Source organism: Haemorhous mexicanus, chromosome 1 (assembly GCF_027477595.1).
Source record: "Haemorhous mexicanus isolate bHaeMex1 chromosome 1, bHaeMex1.pri, whole genome shotgun sequence".
Lineage (NCBI taxonomy): Eukaryota > Metazoa > Chordata > Aves > Passeriformes > Fringillidae > Haemorhous > Haemorhous mexicanus.
In genome coordinates, this window is record NC_082341.1 from 115,096,973 (window position 1) to 115,122,352 (window position 25,380).

The window sequence follows — 25,380 nt, forward strand, 5'->3', positions numbered from 1 at the left end:
CTTGGCAATACCTCTTGTCCCAACTCCTCTACAGCACACCCAAGCCAGCACTTTCCCTCCAAGAACTGAAATACCCATAGGTAGAAGGGTCAGTTGCCACGGGAGGAACATTTTGAAGAGGTATGAAGTTGCCACAACAAGCACTAAATTCCCCAAAGCAAGGCTGGGCTTAACAAAGCAGGGTCCTTTTCACTTACTGTGGGACAGAGGAACAGAGGGAGCAGCACAAGGCAGAGGCATTTCACAGGCATGCAGTGGCTTCTCCAGTGAGATCAGGCACAGGGGTGGAGCTTTCCCTGCTGGGTGCTGCTTTCCCAGGCCAGGCACTGTGCCCCGGGGAAGACCGACTCACCTCAGACCCGCCTTTTACTGCGGTCACTGCACTGACAAGCACTGACTAATGGCACTTGGAAAACAATGAACTCGTTATGTAACACCAGAAAAGAAAGGAAGTTCACACATCTACATGATAAAAAAAGTTCCAAAGAATTTAATGTAGATATTATTTATACATACACTTTATAAGTAGGAATATGGCAGACAGTTGAATTAGTACATAAAGTTTTATTTAAAGTTTCCCCCCTACAAGCAAGCTTCATTTACACAGTCTAGTACTGTACAAAATTTACATTCTTTGTGTGACTTATTTAGTTAGCATTGTTTCCTTGGTCATGCCTTCCTGATAGAAAGATTTAGATACAGTCCTCATAAATCTTTAAATTATCTTGGTAAAAAAAAGGAACCATTTAAAAGGACAAGAAGTATCCTTTAAAAATGGTACATTTTAGTAGAGACAGGTGACAATGTTCAGTGGCAGACCTTTTAAATGTCATACAAGGTTTCCTCATTTAGTATCTTAACAGTTTCCTTTTTTATATATATTTATATTTATATACTTTCAACAGGAAAGGAAAAAAAGTCATGATTGCACCAAATATATTTTACAAGGGATCCCTTGGATCTGAACAATATAAATAAATACAAAACCAACTAAGATTGCACTATGTAGGAGAAATGGATTGAGATTTCAGGATATACACTCCACCTTTATGAGTTCCTTAGTGATGCTCACTGGAAAACTCCCCAAGGGCACATTCAAATATTAGCATCTTCAGATAATTATTTTGTTTAAACATTTTTTTCCAGGCGTGCAGCTACCTCATCAATTGGATTATTGCATTTGTGTGGTATCAGTCTTTACTGCATTACTCCAATTTTACAAGTTGTGTAATTCTGCTGCAAGCAAGGGAGTTGCAATAAAATTGGACTGATGCCAGAGAGAAACAGTCCCATGATATTTGCACTCCGTTATTTATATTGCTCTCAAGCATCAATATATAGTGTAATTTCTGTGTACATTCACCCTTTTTCTATTTTGCAAAGCAAATAATGAAGTCTTTTTCCCATCTATTGCCTCTGCAGCTGAACCCAACCTCCAATAGCTGCCTGCTCCTTGCTTAATGCACTAGTGTGAAAGATATGTGCAGGGCTGAAAATGCAGGATCGGACTGTCATTTGCCTTTATCTGGTGCAGCCAGCTACAACTAGGCAAATTAAAGGCCAGATATTTATCTGACATAAAATACATCCATTGGCTTCGATGGAGCAATGTCAGTTTACACCAGTAAAGAGGAGGGTCCTGAGAGTAATGGATGCAGCACTAGTAAACCACAGTGGAAGAATTATGCACATTCTTTAATGAGGTGCAGATGATTATGTCTGTTAGCTGCAAGGTGGTGAAGAATCAGGCTCAGATTTTGTCACTGCTTTTGCAAAGCCAGGACAGAAAGACATAAGCTTAACACACAGACAGTCTGATTTGTGCAAGCAGCTATGACTTCATGAAGCAAGTCCTAAATGCTACTGGTCCCGTGTAGGAGCATTCTGAACTCGCTTTGCAATGTGTAAATAATTACACAGGCTATAAGGCAGTGGAAAGTCTAGCCTTATATTACTTTGGATCAACAGTAAAACTCAGAGTGCATCTTAAGATCCACCACACAGGACTACTTTAACTACTTACCAGTGTCTCTCCAAAAATGTGCATAAGCATTTCAGAGTCCAAAGCAATAAATTTATGATTAAATGCAGTCCTCTTGTCGTTGGAAAGAACTTGCACAGATGCTGATATCTAACAGGTTAGTGAAAGGGAAGTAAGGTTTCTGCTGCTTCGTTAAGTGGTCATAGAAATAACTGACTTTTCAAAGCCAGATTTTAAGCTGTAGGATCCAAATTCTGTTATACTAATGTAGAACCAGTCATTCCATGTGATTTCAGTGAAATGGTTCTGACTTTACACAAGTGTGATTAGCAGAATTTGATCCTAATCCCTAAGCTGCTATTGCAAGAAGTGCTCTGTAAAGCATAGCTTTCATTGTAGTCTGCTTTCTGCTGCACTTGCACATGGGGACTTTGAAGGCAGAGTGTATTAGTTGCCAAGCTGTGCAAAAACTGAATGACATTTCTTTACCTTTTATAATCTTCTGATGCTGTGTTGCTTGCAGAGCATATGAAGTAGTTGTAGGTTAGGATTACAGAGGAGGAGACAATTCTGCAATGCAGTGTGAGCTTTTCACTATCTGAATTCTGAAACATTCATGAAAACAACATCCTCATGACTTCAACACAGATCACATGCAGGTAGATACAATGCACAATACTGATCTTGTCTCTTCAGGCTCTATTTGAACAGTTAGCCATCTTTTTTTTTTTTTAAGTTAAATTTGATGTGAGGAGTGTCTCTGCAGCAGGAAAAGTTTAAATCAGTCTGAAATGGCAGTCTGTCAGCATGTAATGTTCAGTGTGTTTTAGCTTCTCACTTCATAAGACACCGGCACCTATCTGAGATGGGACAACGCTTGGTTTTTCTTTTCTTTTAGTTTGCTCCTAAAGCATAAACATGGAATGAGTGGTCAATTATGGTAGCTTTGTTTTAACAGGAATTCTGTTCTAATAAAATATTTACGTCACCCGTCATTATTTTCCCAAATGCCCTCAGTGTTCGTGTCAGTGCTCCTGGCCCATCACTTGTTGTACGGGACGCAGGCCGGCAATACCACAGTCGAACACGCAGGTCCTGCTAGGGGCTCCGCAACGTCACCTTCCAGCTCTGTCCAAGTCCCTTTCTCAGGACTGTAGCAAATAGTAGAAGATTTGTAGGCTCCCTGGTAGTAGAACAAAATGTCATATTAAATGTGGCTTTGGTAAAATCCAAGTCACACATCAGCTCTAATGATGTTTGAAAGTGGCTTGGGGTCACTCTAACTTAGAAGCTCTTCAAGTGGTTTTGGTTTTTTCAGCACCCAGCCTCTGAAAATCAGTCTCCTTTACAAGCACTTCATAAGCAGAGCTGTAAGCACACAGTCCCATCAATCACTTTTTCAAAATTCCTTCTGATTTTTAAATTACTCCATATCGGTGAATAGAGTGTAATAATAACTGATCTAAACAGAGAAGCACAAAGGTGAAAAAACACTCCATGTTCTCCATAAGCTGAAATCCAACCCGAGCCTGCCCCTGTAGCTAATTCCCCTCTTCTCTCCATCCCATCTGCATACTATATGGGCTGGCCACAAGAACTCAGAAGGAACAGGAAGGTGATTGTAGAAAGAAGGTACACACCATACTCCAGCTGTAGCCTCCTACAAGGTAAATACTGTCATCAAGGACTGCACAGCCAGGGCCACTGCGACCCTCCAGAATGGGAGTCTGGAGGATATTCCACTGGTCACCTTTTGGATCGTAGCACTCCACAAGCATTACGTCGAGATGGGAGAAACCTGGATGAGGGCATTAAGAAAAAAGAACATGTGTTATGACATACTGTTTTATTAATTATTTTACTGTTACATTTATTATAGTTACAATTATACAATTACAATTTTAACATAATCGTCAAATATTTTTTTAGAAAATATTTTCATATACATTTAGGCCAACTTCTGTAACATTAATGCTTTGTTATTTCAGTTCAAATAAATCTGTTGAAGGTTTTTACCATTAGTTCTACAGTCTTCTACAAATCATGAGTCCATATAAAAACTGACCACATCAGGAAACACTCAGTAATAACTTATCAGTGGTACAAGCAGATTCAAACAAAATTCCTCCTTGTCTATCAATGCTAATACAAGTTTGACCATGTAGGAAAAGATAAATTGTCCTGGCAGTCTTTCTCAAAATTCAGCAGATCCAATCTATTCAAAATTGAACAGATTGAATTTTCCTCAGAAATCAATGTCTAACAAGTCCAGGGAGAGCTTAGACAACTGAAGCCACTTGGTTTTAGAGGGACAGAGTGCTTAGCATGATGGACACGATGTGCAGGACCAGTTTCAATTTTCCAGCTGATTTAAGGCATACTCTAAAGCACACAGCTGGGGTAAAGTCTTAAAGGCAACAAAAAAATGTAACCACAAAAATGGTGGTCCCATCTTTCCCTGGTAGGCCAAAAAATGCTCCAAGCGACTGCTGCTGTTTGATCACCAAAGGGCAGAGGGTCTCAGCTCAAGATTCTCAAGCTGTATCAGTTAATATGAATTAAGTGAGCCCAACACAGACATTGAACACAAGAGTCCCGGTTCCTGCTCTAATTTTAGGCAATTCCCTATTTCAAACAACCGTCTTTATCAGAGCACTGCAGAAAAAGTATGGCTTTCTTAGTAAGGTGAGTGCTTTTCTTAACCTTTCTGTCTTCTCTTCAAGGCATGACAGCAAAGAGAAGTAAGATTTTCTGTAAAAAAGGGTATTTGGTGATATTGGCACTTCACAAGGGAGTCGCTTGCTTGAATATTATTTATGTCTGCAATGAGTATGAAATAATATGAAATAATTCAAAATCATATGAAATAATTACTTGCTGCTTTAAGGTTTTCAAGGCACCATAAAAAGGCCACTGCTGCACACCCAGAAGCTGTCAAAAGCTCTGTAACAAACTGCAGTATGCACATGACTAGTTGTGATGTGGTAAATGCACAGCTAACACTACTACACAGTTCAGCTTCACAAAGGAGGGCTTTGCCATGGAGCCCTGCTATTCCCCACTGGAGAATTTGTAACATTTCATCCACACTTCAGCCCCCTCCCTCCTCCCTGTCCTTGCAGTTCTTCCTTTTGTTTCACTGTATAGGAGAAACCATTTTTTTTCCAAAAAGTCCTTTTACCAGAAAACCACATTTTTCCAGAATCCTGGATGTTAAATACCCCCACAATAATGAGCAGTTCAAGCATAACAAAGGCACCCAGGACAACAGTTGTACATGCAAAAATGCAAGGCTTATTAGAAGTAGGTGAAACTGTGTGGGAAAAAAAAAATTAAGGTGGCAGAATAGAAGCAATTCAAGCCTCTGCAAACCAAAGCATGTGCTTTAGCTTGAGGAGAGCTGTGACAGGTTTTACTTTTATAGGAGGAAAAGCCAACGCTGGGAAGCACTGAAACCTGGCAGTTGCTCATGTGCAAGCAGCTTTTGCCCTCTTCACCTTATAAGGTCCAGTCCATAAACACCCATCCGAGCTGGGAGTGGGGACTGGTGGCAGAGCTGCACTGAACCTGCCCGCAGGGGTTTATGCACCAGTACTATTTATCAAGGAAAATTTACACCTGGGACTTTGTCCCTTGCATGCTCCACAGACACTCAGATGTCCAAAAGCAGCATGTGGCTTTACAGGGTCTTTGGGACCCAGGGACTGGAGTCAGACATGACCTGGTCTTACTGGCAGTTAACACATTTTTTTACTTCTTCTTCTACATTATGATTTTATCTTTTGTTGTTGGGAGTCTTTTTTTTTTTTTGGTTTTCAACATTAAAGGAGGAAGAAGAAAAAAAGTGAATATAAACTATCAAATATTATCACGGGAGAAAGGAGCAGGAGGTGTGCTTTTTGTCCAAGTGGCTGGATTAAGAAGCATCTTTAACATCAATGACATACAGGTATTAAGATAAAATTACCAAATGCCTAAGCAATAGTTATTTTAATATGAGACCTTTTCAAAAGATGAAAACAAGAGACCTCTGAAAAGAATTATAATAAACAAGCTGCATTTAATACTAAAAAGGTATTTAAAGAGCCTAGTCCTAATATTTAGTGGCTGGAAGTTTGCGCTTTTTTTCTCTTCATTAAATCAGGAGCTTGTTTTTTGTGTGTTGCTCTGAATAAAGCTCTTTTTAACTGCACATTTTGGAAAATGATTTACAGAGGAAAATATTGCTGGTACTTTCGGGTCAAAGAATAATCTGTTTGTTTCATTGAATTCTTGGTAATGACAAATTGTCCATGCCTTTGAGTAATGGAAGCTCCCATTTTTATTATCTAAAGCATTCATTACTCATATATTTAATGTACTGGTATAATTTTAAAATAATTTGCATAAAATGTTTTTAAAATTGCTGGCTCAAGTGTCCTGTTAAATTGTGTTGCTTGGCTTTCAATGTATTTAACAGTGACTGTCTAACAAAAATATTCTTTATCAGAGATGTGGGACACTGAGTTACTTTTTCGCTATTAAAAATGTGACCTTTCAAATGGTTCCCTCCAATTGCATACAGTCGATCATTCATTACAGCCAGAGTGTGGATTGCTCGTTTTGTGTTCATGTCCTGTTTTCGGGCCCAGACGTCCATCACAGGGTCATAGCAGTACAGCCAGGGGACATATTCTCCATTGTGAACACCTCCTGCAAAGTAAATACACATCAGTTCATTAATATAAATAAAGACATTGTGCTGCAGCAGGAATTTAGCTCTCTGGTTTTGGGGTTCTGCCACTGGTTTATTTTTTATGGTGGTTTTGGGTTGGTTTTCTTGTCATACAGCAGGAATTACTCAAGACACTGGCCTGAAATATATATCTTGCCATTGTGAACGGCTCCTGCATGGGCTGCCAGGGGCTGTGGTAGCGAAGACACGTAGCGCCACTCGTTTGTCTCCAGGTTGTAGCACTCAACGCTGGACAAGTAGCCAGTTTCGTTTCTTCCGCCGATGACATACAAGTTCTTGTCAAGGCGGCAGGCGTAGAAACTGGCTCTCCTGGAAGACAGGGTAGAACAAAACAAACAAGCCAACAACAAACCAATTAGCCATGTCAAACATTTCTTTCCCCTCTCCAGCTGACTCCCTGAACTAAGAGAGCTGCTCCTTCAAATGCTACATCAGGGAGAAGTAGCTTCCAGGAAGCTTCACATGCTTACAGCTATCCTAGAGACTGTGGCTGCTTTGCTAATCAAATACACAATGCTCCACATAAAAAAATACTTCATTTTTTGTGTCAAAACAATTAGGCCCACATAAAGCTGCCAGAAAATACCCCTTCTCAAAGCTGTTTGTTTTTTTCTTTTTCACACCCGTGAAAGATAAAAAGGTGCTCATTAATGTATGGGGCATTACCTTGTAAGGGATATAACAACTCAGTAAGACAAAGTGAAAAATGAGGTAGATAATGTAACAATAATAAATTATCTTGACATTCACTTTCTTTATGGTCCTTCAAGGGTCATTGTTCCCAATTTACTAAGAGAACCACATCATCAAAAATTTTCTTCAATTATTATTTTTTTCTTCTTTCTGCAGTACTGCAAATAGAACAAGTTTCCTTATGCTAGCCACAACACTACATTTCCACCCTTAACTCAAATGAGGTCTGTCTCCAACTAACCCTGAGAAAAGTTTTAGCCACCTGTCTGCTTTTACATGCAACTCAGGTGTGTAGGAAAACAATTAAGTTTTCTGGCCAGGACTGTCAGGCTTATTATATTAGTTTGTCTTCCTTGTGCCTCCAAATCAATGGTGAGTGTTTGTTGCTGAAGTAAAAATTGAGCAGTAGATGATTTTGAGAGACCTTGGTTGGTGTAATCCACTCCGGGGAAAGCTCCCTGGATCATTCAGCAACAGGAAGGTTTGCTAGAGTAGAGACCTTTAATTTCAAGCTGCAATAACATAAGGAAGAAAATTGCAAAAGAGCACAGCTGGGCTAGGATGAAGAGCTGAACAAAATATTGAATGACAAGAGTCATCAGTCCCCAACATAAAGTTTTCTCCTGGGTGGAACCCGAATGACATGGGAGCCCAGAAATGAGCAGGCAGGCCAGGCACTGCAAAGTGCAGCTCTGACAGCTCCTGCAAAGCAGGCACTCTGGAGTGTGGCTGTAGCTTGCCAAACACTGCTCTGTGGCTGATTCAATGCACTCTGATTCCTGCCCAGATGCCTTAATTTGAATCTGGGAGCAGCTGCATATTTCACTCCTGAATCATGCACTAAATCTTGGGGCCTTGATGGTCAGCTGCACCATCAAGGACTTGAACCTGCAGACCACTGCAAAGCATTTGGATGAGCAGTGGTACACACAGAGCACAGCATCCTCAGTGAACATCATCAGTATGTCCAACTCCTCCTCAGGCTTCCCAAGAGTCATCCCTTGACCAGGTGAGCTGGCAAAGTCTGGTGTGCCCTGTCCCTAACCTGACATCTAGCCAGGCATATTCAGGAGCATTTTATTCAGTGAATGCAGGAATAAGATCTTGCTCTTTTGCACAGCTACCTATTTTCACAAAATTTGTACCATCCTTTAACCTTTTGGAGAAGTCTCCCTCTTAGTTAAAAGCGTCTGAGACTGGCTGGTAGTTTAGAAGTTGGAAGAGAAGTCAGGCAGACACCAAGGGATACAGCCATGGAAACAGCAGGGTTGGCTGGGCATCCAAGGAACAGATTTGATGCATCACTGCTAGTTTCTGACCTTACTTTTTGGATTTGGTTCACATCTGACAGGGCTTCTCACCAGTCAGGGTCACTGAACACCTCCTGTTCACTTCTTTGCTTTCACCCTGCCTGCACATGGGCAGCTTGGATGGTGTGGGATAGAACCCCTTTCTGAGTGGGGCTGGGAGCTCCACCACAGGGAAGACTTCTGAAAAAAACCCCGTGGAAATAGGAAGACAGGAATACTGGCAAGTGTCTCCAGATCAACAGATGAATTTAAAAAGACCATTTAATCTATCTGTCAGTGGGCAGATAGAAGCTGATGTCATATTCTGCTCTGCATGGTTGGGCAGCAAATTGTGCATCTATGTTTTTAGCCTGATATTCTATGGAAACAAAGATAATTTGATTACACTGTACATGTACCCATGTCTGCCTACTGTTGTCTCTTAAAAAAAAACCCTGCTGACTGATTTCAAAATAATTTGACAGAGGCTATAGGTGCTACAGGCAATCAAGTGTGTTGTATAAGCTTTCTGAGAATACGTGATGGGCCTGAGGCAACACAGCCCACAGTTGCCCCAAAAGTAGGAAAAGCTGCAGAGGTCACCTCCTATTAGAGAAAGTCTGCATAGTCTGCTACCCATTTTTCAACCCTCCCATGTCCAGCAACCACAAGGCACAAAACCAGAGGGTGCCTGTTGTCAGTGCTCCCACATCCACTTCTCTGATCTTCTCTGGTGAACCCATTAACAAACTGCTCTCAGCATGTTTTGCCTTTTCTTTTTTTTTTCTTTCTTTTATTAAGTTCAGGTTTAATAAACAGAGGTAGACACAACTTGCATGCATTATTCTCTTAACTAGGGTTTAACTGATGATGTTCTGTACGTGTACTCCTGGTTTCATCCACACAGTGTCACTATAAGGAGCAAAAATGAAACATCAGCATACTTCACTCTTCTGCTTGGATGTGAACATTCACTCAGTAGCTTCTGTCACAAATATTTTAAGCATTTTGGGTTTTTTTAGTTTTCAATGATACAGTGTGTAAGGGCATGCTGTTACAGCATGCAAAGGCATGCTGTCAAGTGATGACTTTTAAACTGCTGTAAAATATGATTCAGATTAAACTATAATACAGCAATCTTTGCATGACAACGTTCCCCTCACTACTGAGAAGACACTATCCTTTCTAATCAGGTAACTAGAATGTACCTCAGGATGTGAATATGGACAATAAGACAATTATTTTGTGATTTTCCTCAGGACTTGAAAGTACTCGATGTTCACTGGTCTCCTAAATGCTTTTCCTTCACACCCCTTCACCCAACCATCAACCCAACCAACTTCTTCTTTCAAGTATACACATATAAAAGGGAAGATTTTCCTCATGATTTTCACACATGATGAATTTATGCCCTGAAACACCAAACACAACTACCAGTCTGAGATTTAAACTTACCAATGCTGTTACTGATTGTCGCAATATATGGACCTGATTTCAGAGTCACTTATAGAGTGCATGCTTTGCTTTTTAAAAAATAAATCATCCTAATAGGGGTTGACATTACTATTAATAAAGTCATAGACAAAAATAAAATGTGAAATTTTTGTATTTCTTTTTCTGTGCCTTTTCTCAGCCTCAGAGAGTACACTGGCCTGCTCACTTCCCGCTTCCACTTGTGCTCCATCAGAACTTGGTACAATGCCATGCTTTTAGCTGGCCTTCAAACAAAAATTTTGAACTCAGAATATAAGAAAAAGCAAGTTGTTTTAAATGCTGTTTTGCTCCACACACCTTGGAAAGCTCTGTGTTGAGCTGGCAAGGTGCAACAGTTCTGCCTGAGGTGTCCAGCTGAGGCTCACACCTCAAGTTCAGATACAGCTGCTACAAAGACTGCTCCTTCAGTAGCCATCATAGTCTAACTGAACTGTTCTCCAAAAACCCTCCTGTTGTTGTGGCATCATCAGGCAGATGTGTATTTCCAAAGCTTATGAGTCACTTGCTGGTTCTCTAAACAAGAAACTCCTGAAAATAGGACATATTTTTCAAAAGCATTTATATTTGGGATGTTCTTCAAGGGAAAAGGAACCAAACTTAGCTTTAAAGAAAATACACTGGCGACACTGAATCTATAATGGGATTACTGTGTGAGCTATAAAGACTTTTCTTTATAGCTCACACAGTAAAATCAATCAGATATGGATTTTGGCATGTGAGATAAAAGTTTACTTATCAAATATTTCATACAGATTTTTGACTTGAGAATATACTGCCTGTGAACGAGTCCCACATTTACCTGGCAGTCATTTCAAAGGAGCTATTATAGTCTATGCAGCCAATTATTCTCAGACTAAAATTCCTAAATAGGTTTTGACTTGATGGACCATAATGACTCAGAAAAACCCATTTAACAGTCTGTCTTGTCAATGGTGCCTGCATTATGCCAGCAGAGACAGGGCATGACCCTGTACTCCTAGCAGGGGGAAAATAGCCTGTTGACTTTAATGGGAACTTTATCTCACTAAAGGAGCTGGGAAAGAAAACTGCATAAAAGCTCTCTCTTATTTGCATGATCTTCTACAAACTGGGCCAGTCCATACCTCTGAAAGCTGCAATAACTCTGAGGAAGTCATTAGGACTGAGCAAACAAACCATCAAAAACATTTTAGAAAGTGGGTGTAAAATCTCTTTTTTCCAACAACAGCCCTAATGCTTAGGAGCCTTTAAAGAAAAACAACGGGCAAGCCCATGAGCTATGTATCTTGAACAAAAGAGGTGACAATTAACGTTGTCATAGCAGAGCCCCTTACAGAAGGAACTATGTATGAGTGGACCATTGTATTTCAGACCCTCTGCAGGGAGCTGTGGTGTTCACACATTACAGTTTATTACGGGCAGGACTGCAGGGCACAGCTGAGTTTTGGCCTCTTGGCTGAAGGCAGCACCAGAGCACAGAGCCAGTCACCTGCTGCATGGTTTTCCAGGGAAACACAACTGGCCAATGTGGAGGTGGGAAAATTCCTACTGCTTCCTTTCTCAGACCCTCAGCTCCCTAGTTCTGCTTTCTGAAGTTTGTCAGCCAAATAAACCCAACTGCTCAGCCAGCTGCCAATGCCCCTCAGGAATTTGGCTTGGAGATATCCAGAAGGCCTAATTAGAACTCAGGCTCCACAGAAGAGCTCCAGGCTCCATACAAACACCAGTTGGTCTCCTAGCCAGTCTCCCAGCTCAGCAAGGGTGACTTGCATGGTGATGCCCAGTCTGATGCTCACTCTCTTTCTCCCCAACACTTAAACTGGTGGTGACTCACTCTAGGAAGTTGAACCAGAGGGGAAGGTGTCCCGCTGTTTTAAAGCAAACAATCACAGCCATGAAGGTTATCCCAGTGTTGGTGGGAATGAGGGAGAAGGCTAGGTTCTGCCAAAGCAGGTCAATCAAACTGAATCTTGAACAAAGGTCCTTCAAAAATTCTGTGGACTGACATTTCACCCCTGGATATTTGAAAAAACAGCCATATTTCCAAGCATCTCACAAGACACACCTTGAATCACAACACTGTGCTCGATTCAATATATTTATGACTGCCAGACATCTGAATAGTGTAGACAGTCAACAAAAAAAAAAAGAACTGTAATACTGGCATGGAATAAAAAAAGCATTTGAGGAAGACACTGTGAGATCTTTTGTACATGGGATCCATGAGAAAATGGGTGTTTAAGTGAAGGAAGGACACTGAATATTTTCTTCAAATAACATTGTAACTTTGGATCTTCTGCCTCTGAGATTCTTCTCACGAAACATGCACAATTCTGTTCATGTTTATGGAATTTTTTCCTCTGAGGGAGCATTTGGGATCCACAGTTAAATTTACGTCCTCTTTACAAGTCATTGCTCAAGTCCATATCCACCTTTGCTCTTTGGTACACAGCAAGATTAAAACATGAGCTACTCTGATATGCATTTACTGACAGCAACTTCACTCAAAGACCACCTAGGATTAAGCGTCCTCTGACAAGTGGAGACATGTTCAGGAGAGCTTTTCATAGCTGGTGTGGTGAAACAGGATGGAGTCAACATGTGAAGGTTTCAGTTCCCTCTAAGATATCTGACTATAATTACTGCTTGTTTACTGCCAAACTCATCATGACACTTCAGTCAGGGAACATGACAGGACACTATGGAGACTTCAGGAAAATCCTTCAGACCGTACAAAGGCAACCAGTAATTGCATAAAGTCCATGGCTATTTTGCATGAGTTAGCACTGCAGGGCTTGGCAACTGGAGTTCCAAATCTGGAAAGTTTTAAAAATTAGGAAGCAAATGGAACACAACTGCATGCTGCAGTTTTATCTGTGATTTCAATGCTTCTATAGGCCTCCTCACTCCCAGAACTAAGCCAAACCTCAGCTACCCCTAGGATGAGAAAAGAGAAATTGAAAAACACATAGCAGGTTTTTACCTCTCTTGCATGGGTGGAAGTTGTATCCAGCTGTTAAACCTGGGATCGTATCGGCTAACAAAGTTTGTACTGTGTTTCCCTGTAAAGATAGATTATTTTGACACTCAGCTGTTTGTTTCATGTATTTAACATCATGATTGTAACATATATTACATATACTTCACAACTTGACACCTTTTATGAAGGGTTCCCCCTTTTACAACAATGTATGATTACACTGTGTGTACAGTAATAATTCAACAAATGGGGCACTGCAAGGCTTGAATTAGCAGTCACTAGCAGTAAAAGCAGATAGCGATTATTCTTGGTCTTTGTAATAAGATCTTGAAAATGTGTATTTAAATTTACTTACACAAGCTGTGGTATTTTCACAGCCACAATAAATCACAGCACTAAACAAAATTACTGCCCAAAGAGGGCATCCCCACAGTACTTTTATGACTAGAATTTTGTCAGGTAAAAAAAATTAAAGGGAGAACATGTTCTTTTCTTTCTCCTTATATCCCCTCTGTGTGGAACATAGCAAAAACCCATTGTGCAAATAACCAGGAGCTGCATAAGCCATCAGCATGGGGTATGCAGTGTTTGCACTAGATAGTTTATGCTACCATGTACTTTCAGTGTAAGTCAGAAGGAATTACAGAGGTGCATCGAAGGGGGAATACACTCTTTGGAGTTTTATTCCAACTCTGTTAGCTAAAATATGAAGCATGAGCAACATACACCAGCTAACTAGCTTCTCCCTGCTGTCAAGCCCCAGAACTGTGTTCATGTCTTCACGATATTAAGATTTCACCTTATTTTACATGCAGATTGACACCAAAGCAAGAAAACTGAAGCAAGAGAGTGCATGGCAATTTCCTGTAACACCTGAGACTTCAATAGATGAGCATTTTGAAAACAGAAACCTTTGTTTATGTATGTGTGACTAAAAAATTGAATTAGAGGCTTCACAGGCCAGCAGAATAACCTAACTGCGTATGTCACAGTTCTATAAATGGTCACTGGGCATTCTACAAGGTGAATATTTTTGCATCAGACAAGCCTCTGCAGGATTGGCTTGCTTTGCCTGCTTCATTCCACACTTACTTCAGCATGCATAAACAGACCATCAAGACAGTAGAGAAGAAAAACAATACAGCTAGAATTTATAGTTGTAATAATTTAAGTTCATGTTCTACAAGAAAACAGAGAAAAAAACCACACTGACCGCTTTGGAAGTAAACTGATTTCCTCGCCATGTTATAAGCATGTTCTATATGAGGAGGGTAAAGCAGAAGACTGATGAATAATGCAGCATTTCCCTTCAAATCCAGCATGGTGCCTAACGAGGACCATGCTGAGTGCCACTCAAAGACATGACCATCTCAGCACCACCTCAAGACACAGGGTGAGATTCCCCTACTGTAAGGGCAACTGGTCATTCTGCCATTGGGCTCAGTAAAGTGAGGCTTTGCTTTTGGTCATTATCTGGATTCCCTTAGTCTACACAGACAATTTAGAAAGAGAGGCATCGAGAGCTATAGATTCAATAAGCAGCAAAACAGTAACAGCAAGCTTGAACAGGATCTAGGTTTCAAATTTTTTTTTTTTTTTTTTTTTTTAGGTTTTAAGGCTGCTGTATTAAACTACATCTTTCAGAGTTACTGGGACTTCAGAGCTCATTAGTTATACAGCAGCTTGTTCATTGTTGTCATACAGATCTATAATTTGGCTGCCTAACACGTGTCATACACATACTCACTACAAACACCATGTATGTAGAAGACTGTAAAGTGCAGGTAGAAGAAGATTTTAGCAAGCCTAGATTGGGAGTGCAGGATACAAATCTGGGTCCTTCACAGGAAGGAAGATGAAATCAAACTAGAACAGTCACAGAGAAGAGCTACTATGGCAACAGGAAGAACAGAAAGTTTACCTTATGGCTGGAGACAAAGAACTTGGCCTGTTGCACCTAGAAATACAAAAGCTGAAAGGGGATAGGAGTGCTGCCTGTAATACTTTAGAGGAACAAATCTCCAGGAGGGGAAAAACTGTTAAACTAAAGGCCAGTCTTGGCATGAGAACAAGGTGATTTAGACAGTCAAAGAATACACTTTATTGGTTATCAGAATAAGGCTCCTAGTCATTTAGAGCAATTAGATTCTGTAACAGCTTTCCTAGAGGAGTAGTGGGGGCTGGAAATCCAATTGCTTTCCAAAATGTAGCTTAGAAAATTTACAAAATGGGATTGTATGATGCCTGTGACTGCAGGAAAAGGATTTGGTGACCTACTTAATCTGCCTGATGTAACTGGTTTGGTGACCTACTTAATCTGCCTGATGTAACTGGTTTGACTGCAGTTCAAGTCCAGGTCTGGAGTCCAGTTTGAAAGAGAACTCTATCTATGTTTGGCTTTGCTCATCAGCCAGGAGATTGCACATCTTAACATGCACCTGTTCTGTCAGAACACAGAACTTGGGACAAGCAAACAAAAATCAGGATTAGAAAATCAGGATGATGGCACAAAAGGAGGCAGATACTGTTCTCTGCTCTGCAGCCATGCTCGAAGGTGACGGGCTCTGAAGGTTATGAAGGTTGGTCTTAAATCCATGCCTATGTTGTGCACCCTGCTTTCATCAGTGTTTACTCATGCAAGAACCCCTTGTGACTGGAAAGGTATAGCTACTGGAGGATGTAAAAAAGTGAGAAAAAATGTCTCCCATACTTTGTGGGTTGTCAGGAAGTCAGTGGAGCATGAAGGAGGCGTGAGCACTCCTTGGGGTCCATGCAGTTTCTCAAGAACCAGACGGTCTGATGGCTAAAGCAACGTCCTACCATTGCCACCATCTCTAAGAGAATTCTTTACATTGGAAAAAACACCTGGAATAGTCTAATTTGAAACAGAAGCTTTGTAAAGCCTTGGCAAGATGATTCCGCGTAGGTCCATCTGAAGTCCCTCCTGTGCTCTGAGGATGGCAGACAAGGGCCTTTACATAAATTCAAGTGGGCATGTGTGAGCTGCCCATGTAGCTGCACATTTAGAGCAAAATGGTTTCAAGAAAGAATATGCCCAGCACAGGATGTAGTTTATGATTTCAGGTCCACTTTCAGTGACAAGTACGATCCATTTGATAAAGAGATCAGTACAGCGCTGCTCATACTTTTTTATTGCTATCTTCTCTATGGAAAAAAATCCCAGCACTGGTATTCACAGGTCAGGGAAATTGGAAGATGTCTTCAGCAACATCTTCAGCCCAGGAGTTGACCCAGATGTAGGCAATCTCAGGCCTTAGGTACTATTCATCTCACAAACAACTGTGTTTGACTCCTATCTCTGATGCAAGGTATGTACCCCTTCTACCATCTCTCCTCACCTTGCAAGTCAGTTTCCACATCTTTAAAATGTGAGTAATTATACTTCTTTTCTTTTACCCTTCATGTGACATGGCCATTTAATTATAAACTGTCTGGAACAAGGTCTGCCTGTCCATATGCCTACCACCAAATACAACAGGGGTCCTCACTGGATGGATGTGGCCAATGATCCTAAAAGAAATTGTCATTAGTGATGTTGTGCCGTCTCCTGCTTCAAATAAAAGACATTCAACAATATTCAACAATAGAACTAAGGGGCCCTTCTCCTAAGACATATAGTGATATTCTTAACTACACCAGAAACATGCTTATAGGGTGGCCCGGATTGTTTGTCTCAGGTTTTAGGGAGTGAACAGATGTAACAATTTTCTATAATTTGGTTTGGTGCAGATGCTGAAATGGGGCATTCACAATAAAATATATGCAGTATATGTAATTTCAGCTGGATCCTCTGGTGTTTTAAAGTAAAAATGTGTACCTGCAAGCTGTTTTATGGTTTCTCAGTCATAATTATCTCTGTTACACAGACTGCTACAACTACAACTCTTTCTTCATGTGCAAGCTTTTTAACAGTGTCTTGACAATTCTGTGAATTTTGCAAGGCATGGTATTCTCCTTTTGCTTTGCTCAGAAGCCTGTTAAATTGTTTAATTTCTCTTTGCGGTAAATTTATGAAGTAATCAAATGAAAGAAGGTAGCAGCAGATAATCTATATGAGAAGCTCTTGCACAAGACTGAAAAAAGGATCAGTTTAAGAATCTCAAAGTCTAGATAATTAACACATTAACAACTTGAGCTGCGAGTATCTTGTTTGACAATAGAAAAGAAGCATTCATCTACTGCAATTGCATTATTATATTATGACTGGAAGGAGCCTGGAAATGAAGGTTAAAATTCTTAACAGCTGCTGCCTGGTACATGCACTTGAAAGAGTCTGTTCTGCTGCCTGTGGCATTTCTCAAGGGATGTGGGAGCTGATGAATGACAGAGATGCTAATGCTAAAGTACCAGATATTTATTACATCAATACCGAAGAGTAGCCTTTACTAGGTTCAACAATTAGGCTGAAGGTCCTCAAAATCCCTTGCTAATCACTGCATCGGCTGACCTGACAGACAGGGAGGCACAGGAAGGCAGATGCTCCCTTTGCCTTTTAGTATTCTACACATACCGTTAGGGTTCCACTGGTCTTCTCCTCCCAGCACGAACAAGAAGTTTTCCACTTCCACGACGCAGTGATGGGCACTGTTGTATGGCATAACTGCAAACAAAGCAAGAATTCCTTGTCAGCTCAGGACACTGATTTTATCAAATATTTCCTCTTTACCATCTGTACGAAATAATGTGAGAACGTCACCCCAGGCATGTATGAACACTGACTTTAGCAGCAGACAAAGCCACTTATTAGTAAACTTAGGCAATTCAATGTTGCAAATAATTAAGGAAAAAATCAGGAATTCTGGTCCCTCAGTGCCCCCTCATCTGCCCAAGTACCATATATACTGATCTAAAAAGAACTTGTAAAAGGGGGTGAAGTTGCATGATATTTCCCTGAAAATAAGCAGATGCTAGAAATCCTAGTATGCTAGAAAACATTAAAAAAACCTCAGCCATGCTTTGTTCTGCTGGTAATGTTTCCACAAGAAGAGTCAGTATGTTCAGTAGCTTTCTATTACACAGCAATGAACAAGCAGCATTTCCATACAGTTTTAAGTTTTTAAATTAAGGTCCTGCTGATTTAATGCCTTTTCCAAATGTATACGCTTAATTTCCTGTACAATGTCATTAGCAGCACAATCACACATCCTCTATTCATCTAATCAGGAAGCCCTTTGTTAACAAAGATCAAAACTGTGGCATTAGGTTTGCAATATCCCTTTTTTGGGGGGGAGGGGGGGAGGTATTATGATTACTATGGACCAGCTACAGATGCAAACATTTCTTAATACTTACTTTTTCCACTGCAAATGGTAAAATGCAAAAAATAAGGATTACATATACATGGCACACATATTACTGCAGTGTGCCATACCCACTTTAATGATATTATATACCCACTTATGATATTATATGGAAAATGTGAACTTATACAGCATTAGTTACTATACCACATAGAGTAGTTTTGGCCCAGTGGCACCAGTAGGAAAAATGATGTCCTTGTTCAGCTCATCATATGGGCACCTTAAATCTAGGTGAGGACAAATGGGGAGGTGATGTGCATGTACAGGCAGGGAACTTATTGCTTGACACGGATCAACAGAGCACTTAGGAAACCAGTGCAGTGGGAAATCAATATGACTCAGGGCCAGCTCTTACTCTGTGCTCTTTTGCCAATGCCAAAAAAAAAAAAAAAAAAAAAAAAAAAGAGGCAGCCTATCTCACACTTGGATTATTTTGGGTGATATATCTCTCATTTCATTTGTTTTATTATCTTTTATTTTTCTCAGAATGCAGTTGTGCGGTATAGCATATGCAAATAATAATAAGAAGAAATACGCACAGCTTTGCTATTTAGGACACATTTTCTTAAAGATCAAGTGGGCTCATTTAAGCTTCTGACTGAAGTTTTTGCCTAGGTAATGAAGAATAAATAAGGTATGTTTTTAGTTTCTAGTGAAGGTCGAATATCTTTTTCATAGTCTGTGCTCTTACAAGTCATGTAAGGGAAGCAGTTCTTAAATTAGGCAGCCAGGTACAGTGAAAGTTCATTAATTAAGGTTATTTGTTACTGATTCAACTTATATTAACTGGGAACTAATCTTATACTAGACACTGCAAAAGATTTTATACTACCTAGAGATTCCTACAGTGGGATGAAAGAATGAAGTCCATTTCTGCTACCTTTTGAGACACCATATCATCATTATCTCACTCTTTAGTCTTAGACATTTTCCTGTTTTAAAATCTTCTCTCTCAAAACCACAGAACTTTTCTTGATTTTGTGGATGCTTGCAGTAAATAAAGAATTTTGTCTCTCATGAGAAATTTGCTGTCTTTCTTAGATGTTTTTTGGGACCCTCCCTGTCAAGAAAAGATTCCCCAGGATCCCCAGGATCAGCTGTAAGGGCTTCAAGTTTTAATACAGGGATCTATTATGGTTTCCAGTTAGGTCCAAGCTGCTGGTTGCACTCTCAACCTTTTCTCTTGGTCAGTCTGGAGAGCTCCAGCATTTATAGGAAAAACTGTCTGCAGGCAGCATACATGCATATTTTTTCCATTGCATTTTCACTTTTGCAAAAAATTTGTGTTTATTTATCCACCATATTGACACAAACAGAATCAGCAGAGGAAGAAATTCTGCTTTAAGCTTTTCTGCTGTTACCATGCATATAAGGTATGCAATAAGACTCCCATAATTATTATGATAATTAAACCTTGAAAACTAATGGCTTAATCCTGGCTCCTACTGAAATTGATGGCAACATTCCCACTGATACAGGATTGGGCCCAAACAACCCAAACTACCATCCATAACTCACAGGAAAGCTAAAAGGAAGCTTGCCTTAGAAAGAAGGGTAGTATTTGGCCTTCAGAAAGAAAGGTGACTGCAATAAAACACTGCAGACCTTTACTGTGACCTTTGTTTCTCTCAGAGCTTTGGGGAAAACTGTTCTTAGTCTCATGAATCTACCCATGAGACTGAAGGGAGCTGGACTAAACAGGGAGAATGAAGCAACACTGTGGACATCTATGAGGGAAGGGACTCTAACTGAGAAATCAACCACCTCACAGCCTTTCTCTTGACCCCTTAGAACTGGGACTTATACACAGAAATAAAAACTACGTGAATGAACAATTTTTTTTTCCGTTATAAAATATCACTTGGAAGCACAGAAAACTTGCACTAAAAACCATGATTCTTGTGAATATACACCCAGATAGGACCTAACTTTTCATAGACAACAGTCAAAATTATATGGCAATGGGCATGTTAAATTCAGTATCTGATAGTAGCAATCTTCTCAAACTCACTGGGCTTGCCAGGGTGTAACAGGAAGAGTTTGGCCCATCACACAGTCTGGCCAAGCTGGTGCTTTCATTAATTTCATATGAGTCTTCGTCTGCTGTTTGGCTTTAATAGTGTGAAAATCCCATCTTCTCACTTTTTTATCACAACTCATTGGAACACCTGCCTGCCCCACAAAAAGGGTATTTGAAGAGAAGTTTGTATGCCACGCTCAAACACAGCCCTGCATGAGTTTTTAGCGTGTCAGTCAGTGAGTTAGAGGGAAAGGGTAAGGAGAAGCTAATCAGGATGAAATGAGATTAAAGGCTGTCTAATTTTACAGCAACTGTGATCCATCAGCCACTGTGAAAGTGACAGTGGAAATGAATGATGGAGACAGACAGGTGGGGCTGTACATTTCACTGATTTATCCTCAAATGCACTGGGCCTTATTTTATTGAGTGAACATGACCGCATTTATCATGACTGTCATCTAAACCCACTTCCCTCCATTTAAAAAGGTCACTTTACTAGGAGGGAGTAGGAGAGAGGCACTTTCAAAACAGATTTAAAATTTAATAACACATGTTTATAAAACCCTGAGCAAAAATTCTTAACTTTATTAAAGACCGATTTAAAAAGAAGGCGAAAACACTGTTAAAAGGAGGAGAAGATAAAAAAAGCCATGGTCATTTGAGAAACATGCCAAGGTGATAGGTGCCAGGGAAATATGTGAGATAGACAGATATAAATAGAGTAGTTGCAGTGGGCAGAAACTACCTCTCCTAAGTCCCTGCCCCTCACACACATCTCCCAAAGCTCAGGATGCCCATGCTTTCTTGCATCAAGAGCACAAACAAGTGCAAACAGCCCTGCTGAAGACACCACTCCCACCAGCCTCCTTCCCATGCACTGATGTATGATTGGTAGGAGACGCTTGGTAAGGTGGGAGGAAATTTCTCAGGCACAGATATGTAACATGAAAAGCTGTCTAGGTCAAAACCAAATGGAAGATTTATACTTGAGAATGATCTGGAAGGCAGTGGAGTCCAAGACTGAAGTGATGTTCACTAAGAAATATTTCAGTACACAAACATCAGTGACATTGTGCAGGAGGTGACACTCAGTTTTCTTCAGATACAGATGAGGGGGAAGACACAACAGCACTGCATATTAGGATAGATATCCCAAGAAGAAGTTCCTCACATATACCAAAGCTCATCTAACAAAAAGTACCAGACAATGTTCTGGGACCTAATGTCAAAATAAGAGACTACAGGTTATAGCCAAATGCTGATGAAATTAAACACTCTCAACTATGAAGTCTGTGAGGTCAACCAGATGCAATGATGCTTCAAAGGCACCTCCATGATACACCTCATGCACCTAACAAGCAACAATGTGTGCTCTTTGTCTTACCCAGTTTTGCCTAGTTTCTGCCAATTATTGCACATTTAGGAAACAGCATCTGGTTGTTCTCCACAATTTAATCAAAGGGTCATCAGTTCCTCCTCCTCCTTACACCTTTCCCCGTCTATTGTCGCTTCAACACTAACTACCAGGGAAAAAGGGAAAACTAGAATAGCACTTCTCAAGACAGAAGGAGAATGAGCTCAGGTCCCAGGAGATCTGAAATCTGTGATACAAGCTATACCAATTCCTTTGCTGTGCTAAAAACTCCTCCAGAACTTCCACTTGATTCCTCTATTCAAAAAAAAAAATCCCCAAAACCCAAACCCAAAACCAAAAAAAACCAAGCAAAAAAAAAACCACCACAAAACCCCTCCAATCCCTAACCAACAAAAAAAACCCCAAAATCAAACCACAACAACAAAAAAACCCAACACCATAGATTTTTCACTGCCCTGAAGCAGTCAGCTGCTTGACATACAGGAGGTACTGTAAGGAAAGGCAAGAAATCTCTTCCTCAACTGCTGCACAGCTTGAGCATAGCCCCTTCAAGACTCAGTACACACCAAGAAGTCATGCTCAGCATCTCTAATGACCTGTGCAGATGACGCAAGAGAGTGTTTCCAGAACAAAGATGTCATTATCAGAGGACATATGGACTCAATAATGACCTTCCACAATATTAACAGCCTATCCTATTGACTACATAATATTCAACTACAGCTTCTTGAAAACTGGCTATTTCCACAGCTCTGAAGAGGGCAGTGCAATGAGAGATGTCCCTTTCCAGCACAGAAGGCACCCACAGACTCACTTTAGGAGACTCTGATTTGCCCATGGCAGAGACACAATATTCATGCAGAGACACACTATTCATTTCATTCCCAATGCTATCAGCAAAATGCTGGGCAGACCACAGCTGGTCCAATTATTTCCTGAGAACAAAATATCAGATACTGCTCACCTTTCTGTGTTTCATACATCATTTGCAGAAAGACTACGCATTTATTACAGAATGTTACTCGTTATTTCTCACCAAGGAGGTTATATAAATAAACACTACCATTCCTCTGTGAATTGTTCTCTTCAATTGTTTGTTATTTAATAACTGTGGGGAAAGATTGACCACAACAGTATGAAATTCTAGTCTCGGTGAACATGGTGGTAGCTTTGCACTGGCTTTAAAGGCATCAGATATTCATCCACTGGTATTTTCTACTCAAAAGATAATGAAAGAAAGTTAAGAGAATGATCAACACAGATGGCAAAAACCTCCGTTAATATTCCTAGCCAAATGCATTCTGTCACCTCAAATTCAAGGAAATACATGCAAAATGTTTTTTCTAGTAACGTACCAATGCCAGCCTTGAGTCTGAGCTCAACTCATTAGGGGAAAGCTGGGACCATCCAACAGCAGTTAGCATAAGCAGAAAGTCTTATGATGAAGCACTGTGTCTCAAAGTCACCTTTGAGGGAATATAACTGATACAGTTCTGGTCCACTGCACCACTGAGAACATCATCAGCTCAGCTGGAAACCTCACCACCTCTTTCTTCCCATGCCAGCCTTGTGGCAACTTCATTCAAGCCATCACAAGTAGGATGGGCACAGAGCTGCTGAGTTCATCTAGGATACAGTCCATACTTCTACTGAGGCTACAGGATAACGTAAGCATCAAGAAAGAGTTATCTGAGCAGATCAAAGTCCATTCACAACACAGTGAATGATATTTCATGTTAATTATGGTATTTCTCATTGTGAAGATATTTCTTAACAATTTTTTTTTTCTTTCAACTGTCAAGAGATATTCTTTTACACATTCAGCCAGGTTTTTTAACACCAGCCAGGTTTTTCCAGAGGTCATGGAGTTCCTTGCTTTAGTTGTTTTAGTGAGCTAAAATTTTCGTATGTGAGCCATCTACAATAAGATACTTAAATTCATGCTGAAACAACAGATAAGGCAAACATAACATCAGGAATGTTAGCTGGCATGCTCAGCTCCCTCCTGAGATAAATTGTTTAAAGTTACTTGGACACAAGTTCTGAGTACAGACCTGTCTGTTTCTGCAGGTGAAATTCATCATATGGGAGAATGTTCTATTGGGTTTTCAGCAACATATACGTTCGGCAGCTTGCATGGACCAGTTTTATCCATACATTTTCAAAGCTGCAAGCACCCATTTGGATAAAGCTGTCTACTTGGATCAACAGTGTTTAAATAAGGTAGATAAATACTGCACTCCCACCTTAAAAACTGATATTCCTGTATCAAAAACCTGACACCATCTTCACCATGAAATGCATAGAAAACCTATTCACACTTTGCTGTGCTGCCCTGCTGCCTCCCCCATGGGAATGACTCTGTGCTGCTGAGCTGCTGATGCAGGTCTGAGAAGCTCACGTAAGTGAATCCACCAAAAATCTTGGCACAACTTGGAGCAGAGGATGTAATGCATGGTCCTGTGGAAAGGTTCAAAGTGACAATTTTTATTGTTTTATTACTCCCTGCTTACCCACCGACCTGCTGAAGGTTGCCCCTCACCATCCAGATGCCCCACAGATTTCCAGAGAGCATTTATCAAGAGACACTTGTCCACCACCATGAGTTATGCAATGCTACCTCAGTGATGGCTGCCCCCCAGTAGAATATCTTGTGTACCTACTCAGGCCTGGGTTTACAATCACTGAAGTGGAGCCCAGCATGTATTCCTGGGAAATGACATCTCGTCACATCATAACAGTCTCATGATGTGACATTTTGCACAACAAAAGCTTCTCATGGACGAAATGATGAGTAGTCCCTGATGGGAGAAAACCACTGCAGAGTTGCCAGAAAGCTCTGGAAAGAAATACTATTTTGTCCCAGAGGGGGCTTTCAGATTCTCCAAGATGTCAGCTCAAGGACATGCATTCCCTTCTCCAACAGTGCCATGGGGCAGAACACTGTAACCAGGAGTGGTGTGTTAATGCCCAGCTGCTTGTGACCAACTGTATTCATTTATGGCCCAATTTCTATCTGACCTTGAGATGCACACATTCTCCTGGTCTCCTCTGAAGGTAACCTTCCAAGCTCAGATCAATCACATCCCCTCTTTGTGTTTCCCTGGCTGGATCCTGTTGATGCTCCTTGGGGACCCGTGTCTTTAAAGACCTTCATCACATGGACCAGTATCTTACTTGGCCTCTACCACCCCAAGTCTTTCACAATCTTCTCTCTCAGTCTCACTACTTCCTACTCTGCTCTCAGCTCTTGACTGACATACTATTTTGGGGTTATTTAGGGTTTTGTTTTTTCCCACTAACTCTCAAAGTCATTCCAGGGAAATAAAAATGTGATTTTCCATTTGGAAAACTCTACATGGAGGAAGGATGTACCCATATTTCACCCTATTAAAAAAGCAGTTTTGATACACCTAAGTTCATTCATAACAGATGAAATGGAATTCACTGCTAAAATTCACTGCTACAGATTTTTCAAGTTTTCATTTTAAATATTTCAATATGTGTAAATGA

The 25,380-nt window shown here is 40.5% G+C and overlaps 1 protein-coding gene across 1 annotated transcript in view; it reads right to left on the reverse strand.

Moving 5' to 3' along the window:
* Positions 1 to 470: 470 nt before the first annotated feature.
* KLHL14 (kelch like family member 14) overlaps positions 471 to 25,380 on the reverse strand; it is a 59,414-nt gene continuing 34,504 nt past the window's right edge. Inside the window, exons 3-8 of the mRNA XM_059860049.1 lie at positions 17,683 to 17,772; positions 13,155 to 13,233; positions 6,835 to 7,025; positions 6,515 to 6,673; positions 3,622 to 3,779; positions 471 to 3,164 (exon numbers count right to left, since the gene is read on the reverse strand). Of these exons, the coding sequence (XP_059716032.1) occupies positions 3,024 to 3,164; positions 3,622 to 3,779; positions 6,515 to 6,673; positions 6,835 to 7,025; positions 13,155 to 13,233; positions 17,683 to 17,772 (818 nt within the window). The 3' untranslated portion in view covers positions 471 to 3,023. The remainder of the gene's footprint in view (positions 3,165 to 3,621; positions 3,780 to 6,514; positions 6,674 to 6,834; positions 7,026 to 13,154; positions 13,234 to 17,682; positions 17,773 to 25,380) is intronic.